The sequence below is a fragment of the Rhinatrema bivittatum genome, chromosome 1, assembly GCF_901001135.1.
Source record: "Rhinatrema bivittatum chromosome 1, aRhiBiv1.1, whole genome shotgun sequence".
In the NCBI taxonomy this organism is placed as follows: domain Eukaryota; kingdom Metazoa; phylum Chordata; class Amphibia; order Gymnophiona; family Rhinatrematidae; genus Rhinatrema; species Rhinatrema bivittatum.
In genome coordinates, this window is record NC_042615.1 from 160,559,091 (window position 1) to 160,580,342 (window position 21,252).

General features: G+C 47.7%; 1 protein-coding gene across 3 annotated transcripts in view; it reads left to right on the top strand.

The window, feature by feature from the left end:
• SMIM14 (small integral membrane protein 14) overlaps nucleotides 1-21,252 on the top strand; it is a 235,850-nt gene that overhangs the window by 138,565 nt on the left and 76,033 nt on the right. For all 3 annotated transcript variants that reach the window (XM_029589231.1, XM_029589240.1, XM_029589248.1), the window contains one exon: nucleotides 7,168-7,216. In XM_029589231.1, coding sequence (XP_029445091.1) covers nucleotides 7,168-7,216 — 49 coding nt within the window. The remainder of the gene's footprint in view (nucleotides 1-7,167; nucleotides 7,217-21,252) is intronic.

Genomic DNA, 21,252 nt, shown 5'->3' on the forward strand with positions numbered 1-21,252 from the left:
CCAAAAAGTTTTTACTTACTCACTTCCCTTCATTTCGCCAAGGGGTCAATGCGACAGCTTCTCTGCGTCTCTCTTGCTGGAACCTTTACCACGCCACGCATGCACGTTGATACCTATCCATTCTGCCCCTCTATATATATTCCGCTCTATATCCCGCCAAGCCTTACTTCCTATGACGTCTCCCAAACAAACCACCCCACCACACTAACAGGACCTCTAATATTCTGCCCAAAATTACACCATGTCTTTACTGTTCCGGTGATCAAATATCTGATCTTTCAACTCTTTTCTCCCAATCAAATATACCACAAAGTGCCGCATACCAATTCTTAACACTATATTGTCCAAGTCTTACTGGCACTTCTTTCCCTATTATGCTACAATCCTCACAACATTGCCTGCCACTCTATTTCTCGGTTAAGACCATTAGGGCCCAAGTGTCCCATTCATAAATAAATCTCTGTTCTCTCATCAACAATTTCTTAGAAATATTGCTCCCTCTTTTATTAATTTCTTGATGCAATACTGTAAATCGATGGTGAGTGTGAGGATTAGGGAGCATTTGAGCTGCATCAGAACAAAAAAGGAATAGGCACCATTAGTGCAATATTGGACACAAATGTCCCACACAGAAGAGGAATTGAGATTTACAGTATTGCATCAAGAAATTAATAAACGAGGGGGCAATATTTCTAAGAAATTGTTGTTGAGAGAACAGAGATTTATTTATGAATGGGATACTTTGGTCCCTAATGGTCTTAACCGAGAAATAGAGTGGCAGGCAATGTTGTGAGGATTGTAGCAGAATAGGGAAAGAAGTGCCAGTAAGACTTGGTTCTTCGATGGGCTCACAACTCTTTGACCTCAGGACATCCGGGCCAGTCTAGAACTCTCTCTACACTCCAGCAGTATTACTGGTGGCCTACCATAAGAAAGAACACCCAAGCTTAGGTAGAGTCCTGTCCTACGTGTACCCGTCATAAGCCTCCAGCAGGAAGACCATGCAGACTCTTCCAACCACTCCCCATTCCGAGCGAGCCATGGACCCATATTGCGACGGACTTTATAGTGGATCTGCCCATCTCCAATGGTAACAATACCATATGGGTCACAGTCGACCGTTTTTCTAAAATGGCCCACTTCGTGGCTCTACCTGGTCTCCCTTCTGCACCACAGCTTGCTAAGCTGTTCATCCGGCATGTGTTCCGGCTCCATGGCCTCCCCATGCAGTCCAAGAGTCTCTTGGACCGTGGAGTTCAATTCACAGCACGCTTTTGGAGAGCTCTTTGCAAAAAATTCAACATTTCGTTAGATTTCACCTCGGCTTACCATCCCCAAGCCAATGGGCAGACTGAGAGGACTAATAGAACCTTAAAGCAATTCTTGCGGGCCTACGTGAGCTTATGGCAGGATGATTGGGCCGACCTCCTTCCATGGGTGGAATTCGCACTAAACTCTCATCAGTCTGCTTCCACCTGCTCGTCTCCTTTCGAGGTGGTCTATGGACGCCAGCCTTTGCTACCGCTCCCTCTGTCCGTGGCCTCGCCAGCAGCACAGTCAACTGCTCAAGAATTGCATCAATTGTGGCACAATACCCAATAGCTGCTCTAGCAGGCTGCCCAGAGATCAAAGAGGTCCTTTGATGCACATCATCGTGAAGCACCCCAGTCCCAACCTAGTGATAAAGTATGGCTCAGCACCAGGTTTATCCAACTCAAACTGCCTTCGGCTCGCTTCGCTCCCAGGTATATTGGCCCCTTCTCTGTGCTTCGCCATCTGTGTCCAGTCACTTACAGACTCCAGCTGCCTTCCCCACTTAAGTTACACAGTGCCTTCCATGTTTATCTACTAAAACCTTTGGTGCTATCCGGATTTAATAAAAAGCCACCGGAGTCTCAGCCACTGTCCTTGGAAGGTTTTCCTAGAAGCCTCTCACGAGGAACCTTGTCAAAGTAAAAAGTCATGGGATTGGTGACGATGTCCTTTCGTGGATTACAAACTGGCTAAAAGACAGGAAACAGAGAGTAGGATTAAATGGACAATTTTCTCAGTGGAAGGGATTGGGCAGTGGAGTGCCTTAGGGATCTGTATACTTTTCAATATATTTATAAATGATCTGGAAAGAAATACGATAAGTGAGGTAATCAAATTTGCAGATGATACAAAATTGTTTAGTATAGTTAAATCACAAGCAGATTGTGATAAATTGCAGGAAGACCTTCTGAGACTGGAAAATTGGGCATCCAAACGGCAGATGAAATTTAATGTGGATAAGTGCAAGGTAATGCATTTAGGGAAAAATAACCCATGCTATAGTTACACAATGTTAGGTTCCATATTAGGAGCTACCACCCAAGAAAGAGATCTAGGCGTCATAGTGGATAACACATTGAAATCGTCTGTTCAGTGTGCTGTGGCAATCAAAAAAGCAAACAGAATGTTGGAAATTATTAGAAAGGGAATGGTGAATAAAACTGAAAATGTCATAATGCCTCTGTATCGCTCCATGGTGAGACCGCACCTTGAGTACTGTGTACAATTCTGGTCGCCGCATCTAAAAAAAAAATATAGTTGCGATGGAGAAGGTACAGAGAATGGTGACCAAAATGATAAAGGGAATGGAGCAGCTCCCCTATGAGGAAAGACTAAAGAGGTTAGGACTTTTTAACTTGGAGAAGAGACGGCTGAGGGGGGATATGATAGAGGTGTTTAAAATCATGAGAGGTCTAGAACAGGTTAATGTGAATCCGTTATTTACTCTTTCGGATAATTGAAAGACTAGGGGGCACTCCATGAAGTTAGCATATGGCACATTTAAAACTAATCGGAGAAAGTTCTTTTTCACTCAATGCACAATTCAACTCTAGAATTTGTTGCCAGAGGATGTGGTTAGTGCAGTTATTGTAGCTGTGTTTAAAAAAGGATTGGATACGTTCTTGGAAGAGAAGTCCATTACCTGCTATTAATTAATTTGACTTAGAAAATAGCCACTGATATTACTAGCAACAATAGCATGAAATAGACTTAGTTTTTGGGTACTTGCCAAGTTCTTATGGCCTGGATTGGCCACTGTTGGAAACAGGATGCTGGGCTTGATGGACCCTTGGTCTGATCCAGTATGGCATGTTCTTATGTTCTTATGAAGCGGACGTCACATATCAAGTCCGAGATGTCCTGGACGTTAGAGAACGTGGGAATATCTATGGGAGGGCTTTGGGCCTGAGGAGAACAGTTGGGAACCTGCCGCCAATATCCTGAACAAAGACCTCATCCTGCAGTTCCATGCCACGCATCCTCGCAAACCCAAACCCCCGGGGGGGGGGGGCCCTTAAGAGGAGGGGTACTGTTATGACCATCACATTCTGATTTTTCTGGGACACTTGGCAGCAGCAGTTTACATGGTACTCCATTCCTGACTCTGTATGCGTCGTCTTCAATGGGTGTTGAAAGCTCAGTAGATTCAGTTCCTGATGCCCATGTTGACAAAGATAACAATCACAGACTCCATGGCAAAGGAAATCAACTGGTGGTTAAATACAAATGATCTAACAGTGGGATCTCCTCTTCAGGACCCAGTACATGACTTAATCCTAACAGATGCCTTAACACAGGGATGGGGAGCACTCCTATTGCATTACAAATCGCAAAGACTATGGACGCAAGTTGAAAGATTATATCCAATCAATATGTAAGAGTTCAGAGCCATGCGATGTGCAGTAAAGGTTTTCACACATCTATTAACAGGTCAAACCTTAATGATTCACATGGACAATCAGGTCACAATATTCTACATAAATAAACAAAGAGTTTCAGGTTCCTGGACTCTTTGCAGGGAAGCCATCTGGATATGGTACTGGGCTCTCCAAAATTCAATATTGCTGAAGGCAACCTATTTACCAGGTGTGGCCAACACGCTAGCAGATAGTCTCAGCAGAATATTTTACTCCCACGAATGGTCGCTGACCCAAACGGTTGCAAACAAGATATTCTTCCAGTGGAGTTACCCTTGATAGACCTTTTCGCAACAGAACAGAATCGAAAGGTTCGACAATTTTACTCAGTCCATCACAGCCCCATCAGATACAGACAGGATGCTTTTCTGATGTCCTGGTTGCAGGGTCTTCTTTTTGTATTTCCACCAGTTCCTCTCATATCAAGGACAGTGATTCAAGATTGATCCCAAATGATACTCGTAGTTCCTGCATGGCTGAGACAAAACTGGTATGCTTATCTAGTACAGTACTCCGAAATAGAGCCTTGGAATCTAGGTCAAGATCCAAATCTCCTGACACAAGAAGACGAAACTCCTCTTTCACCTCGTCCATGCCTTCACCTAAAGGCATGGATGTTGAACGCGAGATCTTAAGGGATTTCACTCTTTCAGAGGACATTCAGCACATCATTATAGCATCAAGGAAACCATCAACACAGAGGAATTACTCCTTCAAATGGAAGAGGTACGCTACATGGTGCCACACTCAAAAGGTTCCACCCTTTTCTTCAACACCTACACAAATCCTGACCACCTTGCTTCAGAGGAGGAATAGCCTAGTGGTTAGAGCAGTGGACTATGAACCAGGAGACCAGGATTCAAGTCCTGCTGTTGCTCCTTGTGACCTTGGGCAAGTCACTTTACCCTACATTGCCTCAGGTACAAAACTTAGATTGTAAGCCCTCTGGGGATAGGGAAATACCTACAGTACCTGAATGTAAACTGGTGTGATATCTCAGTTGAGATCGAATGTCTGTATATAAAAATAATAAATAATCTTTCCAAGTCAGTCTTAGCTACTTCGACAGTAAGAGTACACTTAAGTACCATAGCAGCTTATCATGAAAGACTTAATGGCACTTCCATAGCCTCACATCCTTTAATAACTCGTTTCATAAAAGAACTTTTCAATCTCCGTCCCCCAGTTCGAAAACCTCCGGTTCCCTGGGACATAAACGGTTTTGTCACACTTAATGAAACCTCCATTTGAACCCTTACTGTCTTCTCATTTAAAGTATTTAACTTGGAAAGTAGTTTTTCTAGTCTCAATAAAGTCAGCTTGCAGAGTAAGTGAACGTCAAGCTTTAGTTCATTACTCTCCTTACCTGCAATTATTTCAAGACAAAGTAGTTCTGAGAACTCATCCAAAATTCCTACCTAAGGTAGTATTAGCTTTCCATATCAATCAAAGCAATATGCTTCCAATATTTTTTCCTAAGCCTCATGCTAACAAAAGGGAGTCTCAACTACAAAAGAGCACTAGTGTATTATAAACAACGAATTCAACCTTTTCACAAATTTTCACAATTGTTTTTATCCTTCAACCCGAACTTGCTAGGGGTTGCCGTCTCGAAACGAACTATATCCAACTGGATCTCAAACTGCATTCAATTCTGCCATAGCTCATCACAAGCTCCTTTGTCAAGCTCAGTTTCAGCACACCAACTTCGAAAAAAGGCATCTTCTATTGCGCATCTAAAGAATGTTCCAATGGAAGACATCTGTAGAGCTGCAACTTGGTCTTCAGTTCATACCTTCACAGCTCAAAACTGTTTAGACCACTCAACAACTTCAGTCAGCATGCTTGGTCAAGCAGTCCTATCCTATGTTTTAGATCAGAAAAGCACGTACACCAAGAAGTAAAAAAAAAAAAAAGCGTATGTGACAACAAGTATCACAAATCACTACTTTGTTCCATACCTGCACTTCTTACACATGCTTGGGGATTCCCAAATAGCAGGGCTAATTCAGCCTGTTTATCGATGGAAAAGAGCAAGTTTGCTTACTGTAAACGGTGTTTTCTGTAGATAGCAGGATGAATTAGCCATGCTTCCCACCCTCCTCCCTGGACGTGTAGTTTTTCTGATCTTACCTATACATCCAAAACCTTATAGCTTAGAGAACAACTGCCATTGAGGACCCAAGAGCTGTGCACGGGAAGTGCCGCACATGCGCAGCACCAAAGACTTTGATCTTTGAAGAAATGTCCGATCTGGCGCGCCGTCCAATGATGTCGGCCAAATAGCATGGCTAATTCATTCTGCTATCTACGGAAAACACAGTTTACGGTAAGCAAACATGCTCTTTTATCCCGCAGTATTCAGCTGAGTTGCTAATCACAGCATTCCATTGAGTATACCAGACAAATCATCTGGCTAACTTTAGCTAGATAAGTTGTCTGCTCCCCGCACTGCTGAATATTGAACTCAGTGTGATTGCGTGTTTCTCCATTCACCTGATAAAAGGAGCACAGCTCTGGAAAGTTAGTCATAGATGTGTTGAGTTAATTCAGTAAAAAAGTATCTCCTATAAGTTTTGTTAATCCTTATTTCTACAAACTATGTTAAAAATAAAATAAATGAATATTACTCAAAGGTTTCAAGAGTAATCAAAATAGTGTTTCCATATTTGAAGCATTCATCCATTTCTTAACCTTAATACATTTTTCCCTTTTTATTGATTCCTGATGCACAACTTTCCATTGGTTGATTTTTAATTTGTAGGTCTTAAGATAAGTCACCAAAATATAATTTGTGAACATTTATTTATTATTTACTTTTATTTATTTATTATTTTTATATACCGACATTCATCTCAATTGAGATATCACACCGGTTTACATTCAGGTACTGTAGGTATTTCTCTATCCCCAGAGGGCTTACAATCTAAGTTTTTGTACCTGAGGCAATGTAGGGTAAAGTGACTTGCCCAAGGTCACAAGGAGCGACGGCGGGACTTGAACCTTGGTCTCCTGGTTCATAGTCCACTGTTCTAACCACTAGGCTATTCCTCCTCCCTGCTGAAGAAAAATTAAATGGAAACTGTTTACCATTTCCTAGCTCTTTTCTGTTGCCAGACCTATTTAGCTCCTTGATGTTGGACCTATAAAGCATACTATAGAGCAAGGACAAGATTGGAGCTCAGAGACCCCTGTCGCTGTTGCCATTCCCCTTATCCACCACTTGCTATGTAATTTGGAACAGGTCTTATTATTTCTCTGTGCATAGGCTAAAGCTTATACGATTTCAGGAGCAGGCACTTCGTAACTATGTAAATTTTGTTGTACAGGGCTGTGCACATAAGTTGTACAGTATTAATATAATTTTTTTGATCTTTGTTGCTTGAGCCTGTCCTGTTTGTTAACTCTGCCTTTTTTTTTTTTTTTATCATTTCAGTTGAGACAATCCCAGTCGTACTGTACAGACACAGAATGCTTCCAAGAGAGTAAGTATCACTTGTGCAGGGAGGGAGAACGGAAAGCCCTGGCACTCAATTAAAAAATATAATGGAGAATCTAAATAGAGATGCACATAGTTTTCCGATATTGGCAAATTATGTATGTTTCCCTCCTTGACATAGCTCATGCTTCTCAAAATGCATCACGCAACAAAACAAACAAACCTCAAGAAATGTAGTGACTGGAAAGACGCCTAAACACACCCAGCCCCTGTCCTCTGCAGAATCCTGGATGTATGCTCGCCTCTTCCAGGACTGAACCTTTATTTTCCTGCCTATATTTTGTATTTCCTGTTGGTCCTTCTGTCTTCTGAATCAAAACAGAATTGTGTTCGCAGTCTTGCCTCCTGGTTCTCAGGACTCACACATTTCTTCAACCTGTTTATCTCTTCAGTACCACTCTGATAATATTCATAAAACATGCTCTTTGCTGACCTTCTGTGTCTGTTGCCATTTTCTCTTTGTTGTCTTTTTTTTTTCCTCTCCCTTCCAATTTCATGCCTTTTTTTTCTTCATAGCACCTGTTCTGGAATAAGCCTTCTTCTGATGTTTAAGATACTCCGTCAGTTCAGGTTAAAAACTCATTTTTCAAGACTTGTCTCCCATTCACACACATACTCACACTAAATCCAGGTTGTCTCCCATTCACACACATACTCACACTAAATCCAGGTAGTCTCCCATTCACACACATACTCACACTAAATCCAGGTAGTCTCCCATTCACACACATACTCACACTAAATCCAGGTAGTCTCCCATTCACACACACACTCGCACTAAATCCAGGTAGTCTCCCATTCACACACACACTCGCACTAAATCCAGGTAAGCTCCCATTCACACACACACACACACACACACTCTCTCTCTCACACTGAATCCAGGTAAGCTCCCATCCACACACACACTCACTCACACTAAATCCATGTAAGTTCCCATACACACACACACACACACACACACTAAATCCAGGTAAGCTCCCATACACACACACACACACACACACTAAATCCAGGTAAGCTCCCATCCACACACACACTCACATTAAATTCAGGTAAGCTTCCATCCACACACACACTCACTCACACTAAATCCAGGTAAGCTCCCGTACACACACACACACACACACACACACACAAAATCCAGGTAAGCTCCCGTTCACACAAACACACACACACACAGACAACCCAAGCAGCTCCCAGTCACACAAACACAGACACACCACTGTTTCTATTTCTCTTTTTACAGGGCTCCCTGCCTGGCTTCAACCTTCTGCAGCTGTTCCTGCTTTTTTTTCCCCACTTCTGACTGGTTCCTCTGCAGAACAAGCCCCCCTACTTGCTTAAATAGGCCTGAAGGCAATTCTGCCTACCCTGTTGATGCAGCCTCTTTAGCTCTCAGCCACTGGCACCAGCTGCACAGAGCAGGAACAGACTAGATCAAAACAAGATTTCCTAGCGTGTAGCAGTGGACTCAGGACCAATGGGTATTGTGTACTCCTGATAGCAGTTGGAGACGGATCAGATTTCAATCTGACGTCAGCCCCTAGTACATATACCCCTGCAGAAGTGCAGCTCTTCAGTATTTTTCATCTCCACAGCAGTTAGGGACTACCTGCACGCTCTCACAGCGTTAGAACAAATTCAATGGAGAAAACCCAAGATCTGAAGAAAACCTACCTCTACAGACGAGCCCCGCTCTCCTGCGGTGATACTCTCGGGTCCCTCCCCCAGTTGAGAATTCCCGAGGTGATTTCCGTGGTCCCTCGGAGGTAAGCCTCGGTCCGGCGCCGATCCACAGCGGGGACCTAGCCCCCGATCTCGGGCACAGCTGAGAGGCAGTGGGTGCATCCTTGAGCGCGGCGGTGAAAGTATTTGACCTCTCCCCCCGCAGCCGGAGACCGCCCGGAACGAAACCCGGAAGCGCCGAAGACAAGGTAAGATAGAAATCTTCTTCATAGACTCCGGTCTCCGAGGTTCGAGGAGTCGCACAGGTCGCCGGCTGGGACCAGTGCCACCGGGTTGATCCGCCCTAACAGGGCCAGGCTCCGGCTAGATCCAAGGGTCCTCCCACGTGGAGACCCTCCGAGGTGGTCGCCATATTGCCCGCGTAGTCGCCGTCACCATCTTGGCCCTATTCGCCGTCTCGATCCGGGCGCACAAAGCTAGCTAGGCGCACAAAATACATGTGCGCATAAAGTTACACGCACAAGTGCCGAGCGCATAAGTTATACGCGCATTGCGCGCCTACCGGGCTGGGCGCACACCTGTGCGCACAACCAGCACACACATCTTAGGCGCGCCGGAGCGAATAAGGATTTATGCGCCTATACCCATGGCACCACCGGAAACGGAGATCAAGGCTCAAGGCCTCTGCTCAGCATGCCACATTAGAGCTGCACAAAACGAAGAGGCCAATGCCCTGTGCGTTCAGTGCGATGAGGCCCTGGGAGATCCAGACCTCTCGCCGTCCAGCAGCTAATTGACCTGGAATGGAGTGCTCCAGATCCACATTCAAAGGGGGACGAGCTATGGCAGCCATATACCCCCTGGACCCGGCGGCCAAAGACCTTCTGACATGCCCAAAAGTGGATGGCATGGTCTGCGTGGTCTCGAAGTGCACTACTATCCCAGTGGAGGGAGGCGCAGCGCTCAAAGATGCTCATGACCGACGTCTGGAATCCATCCTTAAACAGTCCTTTGACGTCGCCGCTATGTCCCTACAAATAGCGGCCTGCTGCACCGTTGTAACACATGCCTGCCTATCACAGATCAGGAGCAACACCCCTGGGGAAGCCATGGAACCAGCAGTATCATTCCTTGCGGATGCTGCTTCCGATCTGGTGCGCACAGCGGCCAGAGGAGTGTCATCAGCTATGTCAGCCAGGAGACAACTCTGGCTCCAAAGCTGGTCGGCAGACGCATCTTCCAAAACGAGACTCATGAGGATGCCCTTCAAAGGATCCCTCCTGTTCGGCAGCGAACTAGAGAAACTGGCTAACAAATGGGGCGAGTCCCCATTGCCATGCCTACCGGAGGACAGGAATAAGACAAAACCAGCGACCCTTCCCCCAGTCCTCCAGGGGCAGAGGTTCACAGCACTTCAACCCATACAGAAATAATTATCAAGCGCCCCGCCCTTCAGGCAGGAACCAGTCCTTTCGGAACAAGCACAACAAAAGGGGAACTAGTTTGGGTCCAGGCCCCAGCCGCACCTCACAATGAGATTCAGCCGACCCATCCAAGGGAAGAAGCCATAGGGGGCAGACTAGCCCTATTCTACCATAGATAGAATATTCTCTCCCCAACTCTCTTTAACATCTACCTTCTCTCTCTCCCAACTCCTAACAAATCTAAAGTTAACTCACTATATATATACGCCGACGATGTGCAAATTCTCATCCCGATTAAGGACTCACTCCACAATACCCTCTGTTTCTGGAACAACTGCCTTCAATCTATCAACCACCTTCTCACTAGCCTCAACTTAGTCCTTAACACCAATAAGACAGAACTCCTCCTCATATCCCGGGAGGAATCCAAAGCATCCCCCAACAATCAGCCCACCTTGCAACCCATCCTCTCCTCCCATGTGAGAAACCTTGGAGTCATCATGGACAACCAACTGAACTTTCAAAAATTTGTCAATAACACCACAAAAGACTGTTTTTTCAAACTACAAGTCCTAAAACGACTGAGAACCCTTCTACACTTCCAAGATTACCGCTCTGTTCTTCAAGCCATCATTTTTTTTTTTAAAAGACTATTGCAACTCTCTTCTTCTTGGTCTCCCAGCAAACACCATCAAACCCCCGCAGATGCTGCAGAATGCTACGGCGAGGATCCTGACCAAGACCAGTAAAAGAGAGCACATCACACCCATCTTGTGCAACCTTCACTGGCTCCCAATCAAATTCAGAATCCAGTATAAAGTCTTCATAATTATATTCAAAGCATTACACAATCTCACCCCACCTGATCAAAAGATATCACTTCGTCACCATAACCCCACTAGACCAATCAGAACTGCTTACAGAGACACTCTCTACACCCCCCCCCCCCCCCTATCAAATCCTCCCTAGGGAAACGAGCTCTTTCCACAGCCGGCCCTTCTCAATGGAATGCTCTCCCGCCAGACCTCCGGCAAGAAACATGCTTGGCAACCTTCAAAAAAAAAACTCAAAACATGGCTCTTCTCTCAAGCTTTTCACTAACTATGACTCTACCTCGCAGCCAGGTCATGGCTAGCCCCTATTTAACTTTGGATTTGTTTCCCCATCATGTTATATCTTCTATTTAAGTTCTGTCTTACTACCCTGTTATTTACCAGGTATATCATAGTATTTTATAAGTTTTCATCCCAGTTTATGTATCCCCTGTTCGATGTAACGCATTCGTTTTATGCATCTACCGTTTCGCTGTAAACCGATAATATGATGTACTTTTGCACATGAATGTCGGTATATAAAAGTTCCAAATAAATAAAATAAATAGATGGTTCGAGATAACTTCGGACAAGTGGGTCCTAACCATCATTTGAGAGGGGTACTACCTGGATTTCCTACGAACCCCTCCGGACAAGTTTGCGGAATCCCCCTGCCATGACCTCTCCAAGAGGGTGGCAGTGGAAGCTACACTGACCAGATTACTGGCCCTCGAGGCCATATCCCCAGTACCTCCACAAGAAATAAATACTGGGCATTATTCCATCTATTTTATCGTCCCAAGAAAGAGGGGACATTCAGGCCCATCCTGGACCTCAAGTCAGTCAACCACCACCTGAGGATTCCCTGCTTCCACATGGAAACCCTACGCTCTGTAATAAGGGCGATACAACCGGGAGAGTTTCTCACATCCCTTGATCTTTCGGAAGCCTATCTACACATCCCAGTCCATCAGGAACATTAGCGCTTCCCTGGCTCAGGTGGCTTCGGGTTAGCCACAGCACCCAGGCATTCACAAAGATCATAGTGGTGGTGGCGGCAACACTGAGGAAGGAAGGAATCCTCGTACACCCTTACCTAGACGATTGGCTGATCAGGGCGAAATTCCCAGAGGAAAGTCACCAAGCAACCAACAGAGTCAAAACTCTACTGGAGAGCCTTGGATGGGTGGTCAACACAAACAAGAGTTGTCTGCAACCCTCACAGTCTCTGGAATATCCAGGAGTCCAATTCAACACCAAAGAAGAAAAGGTCAGCCTGACTCCTACAAGGAGATCAAAACTGAGGAATCGGTTACAAACCCTGCTGAGCGAACCTCGCCCCACAGCATGGGATTACCTACAAGTCCTCGGTCTGATGGCATCCACACCGGACTTAGTGCCATGGGCGCGAGCTCACATGAGACCCCTACAGCGCTCACTTCTATCGTGATGGAATCCACTGTCTCAGAACTATGCTGTACGTCTACCACTCCCGGGCAGAGTTCAGACCCAGCTACGATGGTGGCTGCAGGTCAGCCACCTGAGCCAGGGAACAAGACTATCTTCACCAACCTGGACCCTGCTCACCACAGATGCCAGCCTACGAGGATGGGGAGCACACTGCGAGGAGCTAACCGCCCAAGGGCAGTGGAACGCAGAAGAGTCGGGATGGAACATCAACTGCCTAGAAGCGCGGGCAGTCAGACTAGCCTGCCTACGGTTCGTTCACAGACTCCAAGACAAAACGGTCAGAGTAATGTCGGACAACGCCACAACAGTGGCCTACATCAACCATCAGGGGGGAACCAGAAGCCAACAGATGTCTCTGGAAATAGACCCCCTAACATCGTGGGTGGAAGTAAATCTCCAGGAGATCTCGGCTGTCCTCGCTGGGAAAGACAACATCATGGCGGACTACCTCAGCAGAGAAAGTCTAGACGCAGGAGAATGGAAGCTGTCGTCTGCAGCGTTCCAAATGATAGTTAACCGGTGGGGGACACCAGACATGGACCTTCTGGCAAACTGGTCCAACGCCCAAGTACCCAGGTATTTCAGCCGCAGGCGGGAACCTCAGTCCCTGGGGATCGATGCCCTGGTACAGACCTGGCCACAGGGGACTCTATTATACGCCTTCCCGCCGTGGCCCCTATTGGGCGCAATCATTCACATGATTCAGCTACACAGGGGACTAGTACTTCTGGTGGCTCCGGACTGGCCAAGAAGACCGTGGTTCACAGACATGAGAAGACTACTGGCAGGGACCCCCCTGCCGCTGCCTCCACACAGAGACCTGCTTCAGCAAGGACCGATCCTCCACGAGGATCCAGCTCGATTCTCTCTTGCGGCCTGGCCCTTGAGAGGGCTCACCTGAGAAAGTGTGGATACTCGAGGGTTGTAATAGACACCCTACTCAGAGCAGGCAAGTTCTCAACATCTTTAACATACATAAGGATTTGGAGAGTATTCGAAGCCTGGTGCGAAGACCACGACATCATACCATGCTCAGTCAAAGTTCCCATGATCTTGGAATTCCTGCAGAACGGGCTACAGAAGTGTCTGTCCCTCAAGTCCATCAAGGTACAGGTGGCCACATTGTCATGCTACGGCACCAAGAGCGAGGGCGACAGCATAGCCTCTCACCCAGACGTTTCATGCTTCCTGAAAGGACTCAAACACATCTGCCCACCCCTAAAGTGACCGGTACCTATTTGGAATCTCAACCTGGTCCTGGAGTTTGTAGCAGGAGCCTCCTTCAGGCCCCTCCGAGGACTGTCTCTCCGACTATTAACTTTAAAGACAACATTCCTGCTGGCAGTTTGTTCAGCCCGCCGCACTTCAGAACTACAGGCACTGTCCTGCTGGGAGCGGTTCCTCAGGCTCACCCCGGGAACCATCCAGCTACGCACGGTCCCTTCGTTCCTTCCCAAAGTGGTGTCGCGCTTCCATCTTAACCAAACCATCTCGCTACCATTGCCGGATAAGTTTAAGAATTCGGAAGAAGCTCGTAGTCTACGCCACCTCAACATCGGCAGACTCCTATCAAGATACCTTGAAATGTCGGAACCCGTACGAAAAACAGACCACCTATTCATCCTTCACAGCGGGAAGAGACAAGGAGAAGCGGCCTCGTGGGCAACCATAGCCCGCTGGATCAAGGAAATCATCAAGGCGGCCTACGTAGAAGCAGGCAAGCCGCCACCTCTACAGGTTAAGATCCATCCTACTAGAGCCTAGGCAGTGTCCTGGGCAGAAACCAGAATGTTGTCACCCGCCAAGATTTGCAGGGTGGCGACATGGTCCTCCATCCACACCTTCTCCAGGTTCTACCGCCTGGACATTCAGGCTCGGGAGGACACGGCATTTGCAAGGGCAGTACTAAGTGGGTCAAGGGCAGCCTCCCACCCTGTTCGGGAGTAGCTTTTATACATCCCATTGGTCCTGAGTCCATCTGCTACACGCTAGGAAATGGAGAAATTATTTACCTGATAATTTCGTTTTCCTTAGTGTAGACAGATGGACTCAGCATCCCACCCTTGGCTACCGTTACTTATGGAATTTCAAATGATACAAGGGTAAGCCATGCTTTCCTTCACTTTGGACACCCATCCTACCAGGTGTCGACGCTTTCCGGTTGAGGGCACTGGAGGTCTCCAGCTATAGCCAATTCAACCAGATCAAGTTAATCAAGTTATAAAGTTTAACCAAGTTATGAAGTTATTCAAGTTAATCAAATTAGTCAGTCACACATATATTCACAATGCTTTTCGAGAATACTGAAGAGCTGCACTTCCTGCAGGGGTATATGTACTAGGGGCTGACGTCAGATTGAAATCTGATCCGTCTCCAGCTGCTATCAGGAGTACACTATACCCACTGGTCCTGGGTCCATCTGTCTACACTAAGGAAAACGAAATTATAAGGTAAGTAATTTCTCCATTCTCAGAGGTGTTCCGCAAGGCCGCTCTGCATGCCTCTGCTGGATGCAGCTGCCATGGCTTTGAGAAGACTCAGGGAAATCAAATCTTAAAAAAAAAACCTGATTGCTTCAGGAGTGGAGGAAGGGAGAGGGAAGGGCATGCTCTTCACTCATTTTACAACAGTGAATCTGCACTTCTACTAACTGCTTCAAGCTCTGATCTTCATTACACAGATCTAGTGGGACTCGGGAGTATGAGGATGAGAATGAGGCTTCCATGAATCTCCTGGTTTCCACTGCTGCCACCTCCCCCCTACCCCCACTCTCCCGGTGTATTGCCCCATGCAAATGCATAGCACGCACACCCGAATGTGCCAGCACTGTTCACGTATTTTTATGAGATGCCCTGGCAGGGCACCATATCACAACTATATAAAAATATCTTTTTATAGCCTATTTGCATATTCATATAACACCAATCTTAGCTAATTTTGCACTGATCTGTTGAAGGGAATTTAGTTCTTGAAAGATGGTCAAAAAGTTAATAAAGCCCAATAAAAATATTCTTTACATTTTAAGGTTCTGTCAAAACAAGCAATAGGAAATTATATAATTTAATATGATACTTAAGCTTCATTTCTGAGACACACTCTTAAATAAAGTTGCCAGTAGTCACAATTCTGCATTATAAATGGATTCTGTCTACATGCCTGCACTTTAAATTTTACTCAGCTCCCACTTCTTCAGCACACCAAAACAGTAGCTAAACCAGATAACAATGCATCAGACAGGGCTCCAAAAATAAGGTCACCTGTACCTGGTGAGCACTGTAATATTATTAATAGTATTAGTAGGCACAAAGACAGATATTCATAAGATAATATTTTATATAAGCTTGTTACAAGTTTATATTACAAAGAACTGTGCAACTGTAAGAGAGAGCGAATGGGGAAAGTGTGATGAGAGTATATGTATTTTTGTATGTCTGTATGTTCCTTTTAGTATTTTGAAGTGGTTCTGTGATGTAATCATGAGGAAAAAGGTATGAGATAAGATATGAGATCTCCTTTCCCAAATTAGCTAGCCTCAAAAAGCTAAACGCATGTAAATCAAGTTAGTATCTGACTTCTTGTTTAGTGATGGATCTTGATAGTTTCTACCTTTCGGGCCAATACAGTAAAATGTGCGGGAGAGCCGGCACTCCAAGCTAAGCGCCCGCTCTCCCGACGCATGCCCAGGCCACTCTCCTGGGCATGCGATTTAGTATTCAAATGTTGGTCCACAGTAATAAGGAGGCGCTAGGGACACTAGCGCGTCCCTAGCGCCTCCTTATTGGCAGAAGCAGCGGCTGTCAGCGGGTTTGACAGCCGATGCTTAATTTTACCGGCGTCCGTTGTCGAATCCATTGACAGCCACGGCTTCGGAAAACGGACGCCAGCAAAATTGAGCGTCCGTCTTCCAACCTGCGAGCCGCGGAATGATTTTTATTTATTTTTTAATTTTTTTTTTCGATTATTTTTTTTGGGGGGGGGGCTCCGACTTAATATTGCTATGATATTAAGTCGGAGGGTGTACAGAAAAGCAGTTTTTTCTGCTTTTCTGTACACTTTTCCCGGTGCTGGCTGGAGTTAATTTCTGAGAGTAAAATGTGCGGCTTGGCTGCACATTTTACTTGCTGGATCGCGCAGAACTAACTAATAGGCTCATCAACATGCATATGCATGTTGCAGGCGCTATTAGTTTCGTGGGGGGGGGGGGGGGGGGGGTTGGCCGTGCTTTTTCCACGCGCTATTACCCCTTACCGTATAAGGGGTAAAAATAGCATGTCGAAAACGCACGGCCAAATGGGGGCTAATGGTGCACTTGGTGCCATACTGCATCGGCCCGTTTGTTAGACAAAGGCCTGTAATTAGATCAGTTTGTGACTATTTGTATCCAGCTTATGCCTTTTGGCATACAGGTGGTTCCTTTTAGAAATCTGGTTCTTATCAAATAAGCTATTAACTCCCATTAAGACAGGAGTTAGAATTAGAACATAAGAAATTGCCATACTGGGTCAGACCAAGGGTCCATCAAGCCCAGCATCCTGTTTCCAACAGAGGCCAAACCAGGCCACAAGAACCTGGCAAGTACCCAAACACCAAGAAGATCCCGTGCAACTTATGCAATTAATAGCAGCGGCTATTACCTAAGTAAACTTGATTAATAGCAGTTAATGGACTTCTCCTCCAAGAACTTATCCAAACCTATTTTGAACCCAGCTACACTAACTGCACTATCCACATCCTTTGGCAACAAATTCCAGAGATTAATTGTAAGTCTGAGGGCTTCCTGTTTGTACAATATTTTCTAGATACACCAGTTGAGGCCTGGTTAGGTCAGATTAGGTATGTATGGCCCAAGAGCTTTGGTGATCAGTGCTGTGAAATACTAACATTTCCTGTATATTTTTTTCTTTCTATGGGAGTGTGTATTGGGGGATTCTCCTTGGATAAACAGGATGGTAGTCCTCACATGTAGGTGAAATCATCCGATGGATCCCGGCATGGAAAACTTTTGTCAAAGTTTCTAGAAACTTTGGCCAGCAGACTGAGCATGCCCAGCCTGCTACGATCCGCGTGTCCTCGCGAGGTCCCCCTTCAGTCTCTTCTTTTCCGTGGTGCAGTTGCCTCGCGGTTGATGGAGCTCCACATTTTTTTCAAAATTTTTCTCGAATCCTTCGAGTTTCTTCTCGATCCTCATCGGGTCCCCCTTCGCGGTCGGTGCCCTCCTGGTATGGTAAGTTATTTTCCATTTTTGCTCATTCTTGCAGTCTATTCCCGACTCCCCACCTCCCGGTGCCAGTCGGCCATTGACTCATACCGGGTTGTTTCATGGTGTTGACTGGTTTTCATCTCTGCCCCCAGTGCCCGCGAACTATTTGCATCACGGACCCACATGAGGTTTGCATCCTCTGCCTGGGGGCCTCGCATGATGTCCATGGATGTCGTCTGTGCAATCAGATGACACGGAAGGGGCGTCTTGCGCGCCTCAACAAAATGGAGAAACATTTCGGGACCCCGAAATCCTCCACTCCTGCGTCGGTTGCTTCAATGCCTAAGGATCGTGGGGAGCAGTCCCCGTCTCTGACTCTTGAGGTCTCTTTCATTTCCACACCCAAGGATCGAGGAGAGCGAGATCGATCCATGGTGGTCTCTTCCCTCCCCCAGACCTCGGGGTCATTGACTTCCTTGGCGTTGGGGAAAAACTGGGCCGAGCATCAGAAGCATTTCCAGAAGTACCAGCACTGGACATCAACCCGACACTGTTCCGGTTCTGGAGCGGCATCAGCAGCTGCCATCGTAGTGGCATCGGCCACAGGAGGCCCCATCCTCCGGTGTTCTCGGTAGCCCGAGGCGTTCCCCACCAATACCGGTGCCGGGCGCCATACCACTTCGGGGACCCGAGGATGAGCCGGCGACGCCTCGTCCCCCTCCATTAGTCCTGACCACTCAAGACTTCCAGGAGGAGTTGCACCACAGGGTGCAGTCGGCAGTGCTCAAGGCACTGCAAGGTGTTGAGATACCGGTGCCTGAGCCTCCGCCATCGATGCTGGCACTTTGCTAGAGCGTCTGGACGTCCTTCCTGGCACCCTACTGACGCAACCGGTGCTCGAAGGACCATTGATGCCCCGCCTGCCACCGATGCCCTCTACCAGAGAGATCCCGATTCCCGGGTCCTCTGAGGAGGATGAAGCCTCCGGGACCAGGCACCTTCACTTGCGGTTCCCCCAGCCTCTACCGGGTCCTTCCGGCTTACAATGGCCAATGGCCCCCTTGATGCCAGGGAATCCATCAGTGGTGTTGTTACCCCTGCGCCCCTCGGAGCCCAGGGTCGATGCCCCTCATGGCCCTCGCCCTCAACGCCTGGGCTCAAGTGAGGAAGAGGGTTCCTATGACCTTTGGGGTGATGACTCCACAGATTCTCCGAGTACTCCGGTGACCCGCTCTCGGAGGAGTGGTGCCGGTCACTGCCGGAGGACCTGTCGTTTGCGGGGTTTTTTAGGGCTATGGCTGAGGCCATCCTCTTTCAGCTCCTTATGGAGGAGGATGTGCGCCACAAGATGCTGGAGGTTCTCCAATTTATTGATGCTCCTAAAGAGATCATGGCAGTTCCGATCCATGACATTTTTAAAGAATTCCTCCTCCGCATGTGGGAGCACCCCATTTCCGTCTACCCAGTAAACAGAAAGGCCGATGCCACCTACTTGGTGCAGCAGGCCCTGAGGTTCGAAAAGAGGCAATTCCCCCATCAGTCGGTGGTAGTGGAGTCAGCCCTGAAGAAGCCTTGGTGCTCCCGCACCCATGCTTCCGCTCCTCTGGGACATGAGCATAGAGAACTTAATGCCATAGGAAGAAAGATCGTCCAAGATGCCATGCTGGTCGCCCACATTGCAGCTTACCAACTTTACATGACTCAGTATAACCACAATCCCTGGAAGCTAGTCCAAGATCTTGCAGAGGGTCTCCTCCCGACAGCAGCAGGAAGCGCTTGCTGCGATTGCCTCGCTGAGTCTGGAAGCAGGGAAACACGAAGTGCGATCTACCTATGATGTGTTTGAAACTGCAGCCCACTTACCAGCCGGAGGCATCGGTGCCAGACGGGTGGCTTGGCTCAGGTCCTCGGACCTCTGGCCGGAGGTCCAGGATAGGCTCGCCGACCTCCCATGTACAGGTGAGAACCTGTTCCAGGGACAAGGTCCAGGACGTGAAGGCGCAGGCGAAGGATCATCATGACACCCTCCAGCAGCTGTCTGCTAGTCCCTCAGTCGGGCCATTCTCAGCCAGGAAATTCTCCAGGCCAGGTTCTTGCAAGCCCTTCTACCGGCAGCGAAAGTATTACTCTCTGGCCGCTTGGACTTGCACGACCCGGAGCAGTTCTAGGGGTCGCCCCCGCCAACAGCGGGCCTCCAGACACCAACTGGCACCCCAGCAAACCCCGGCTACGGGCTTTTGACTGGCAGCCAGGGAGCACAAGTCATCTGGCAGTTCCCCTGGCACCCTATCCCCTGGTCGGCAGCAGGCTCCTCAGCTTCACCCGGTGCTGGGAAGGGATCACACCGGACCATTGGATCCTTTCCATTGTATGACAGGGGTACTGTCTGCACTTCAGCCGGTTCCCGGAGACCTCTCCCCCATGTTCATCCGCCCATTTGGTCGTTCTTCAAACAGAACTCTCCGCCCTCCTTATATTGGTTGCAGTGGAACTGATCTCTTGCAGACAGGGTCAAGGGTTCTACTTGAGGTATTTCCTCATCCCAAAAAGGAATGGCGGCTTGCGCCCCATCCTTGACCTCAGGATGTTGAACAAGTTTCTCGTAAGAGAAAAATTCAAGGTGGTCTCCCTGGGCACGCTGATCCCCCCCCCCCCCCCCCCCCCTCCGAAGAAGAGGAGACTGGCTCTGCTCCCTCAATCTGAAGGAGGCATACGCACACATTGCGATTGTCCCCAGCCACAGGAAGTACCTCCACTTCGTGGTGGGAAATGCACATTTTCAATAAGAGTGCTGACCTTTGGGCTGGCATCAGCCCCACTGCATCTTTACCAAATGCTTGGCAGTAGTGGCTGCCTACCTCAGGCATTTCTCGGTCTGTGTTCCCATACCTGGACGACTGGCTGGTCAGGAGCATCTCCTGCTCCGGAGCCTTGCAAGCTCTGGCCCTGATGGTTCAAACCCTGCAGACTTTGGGGTTCGTGATCAACTTCCCCAAGTCGCACCTCTGCCCATCCCTGCAGCTGGACTTCATAGGCACCAGGTTGGACACAGCACAAGTGAAAGCTTTCATGCCCAAGGATTGGGCGGTCGCCCTCTCCTTGCTAACTACCCTCATGTGCAGCAGCAGAAGGGTGTCGGCCCGCCTCCTACTTCGCCTGCTGGGCCACATGGCGGCCTCCGTCCATGTGATGCCCTTGGCTTGCCTCTGCATGCAGACCCCTCAGTGGGGCTTGCATTCTCAGTGGCTGCAAGCATCCCAGGATTTTGAGGCTCTGATCATGATCACAGACCCTCTCAAGCTATCCTTGGCCTGGTGGGATGCCCTTCCCAATCTAGAACACGACCTTCCCTTCCAGCCCGGGCCGCCCTAGGTAGCCCTCACCACCAATGCTTCTCCTCAGGGGTGGGGAGCCCATGTGAATGGTC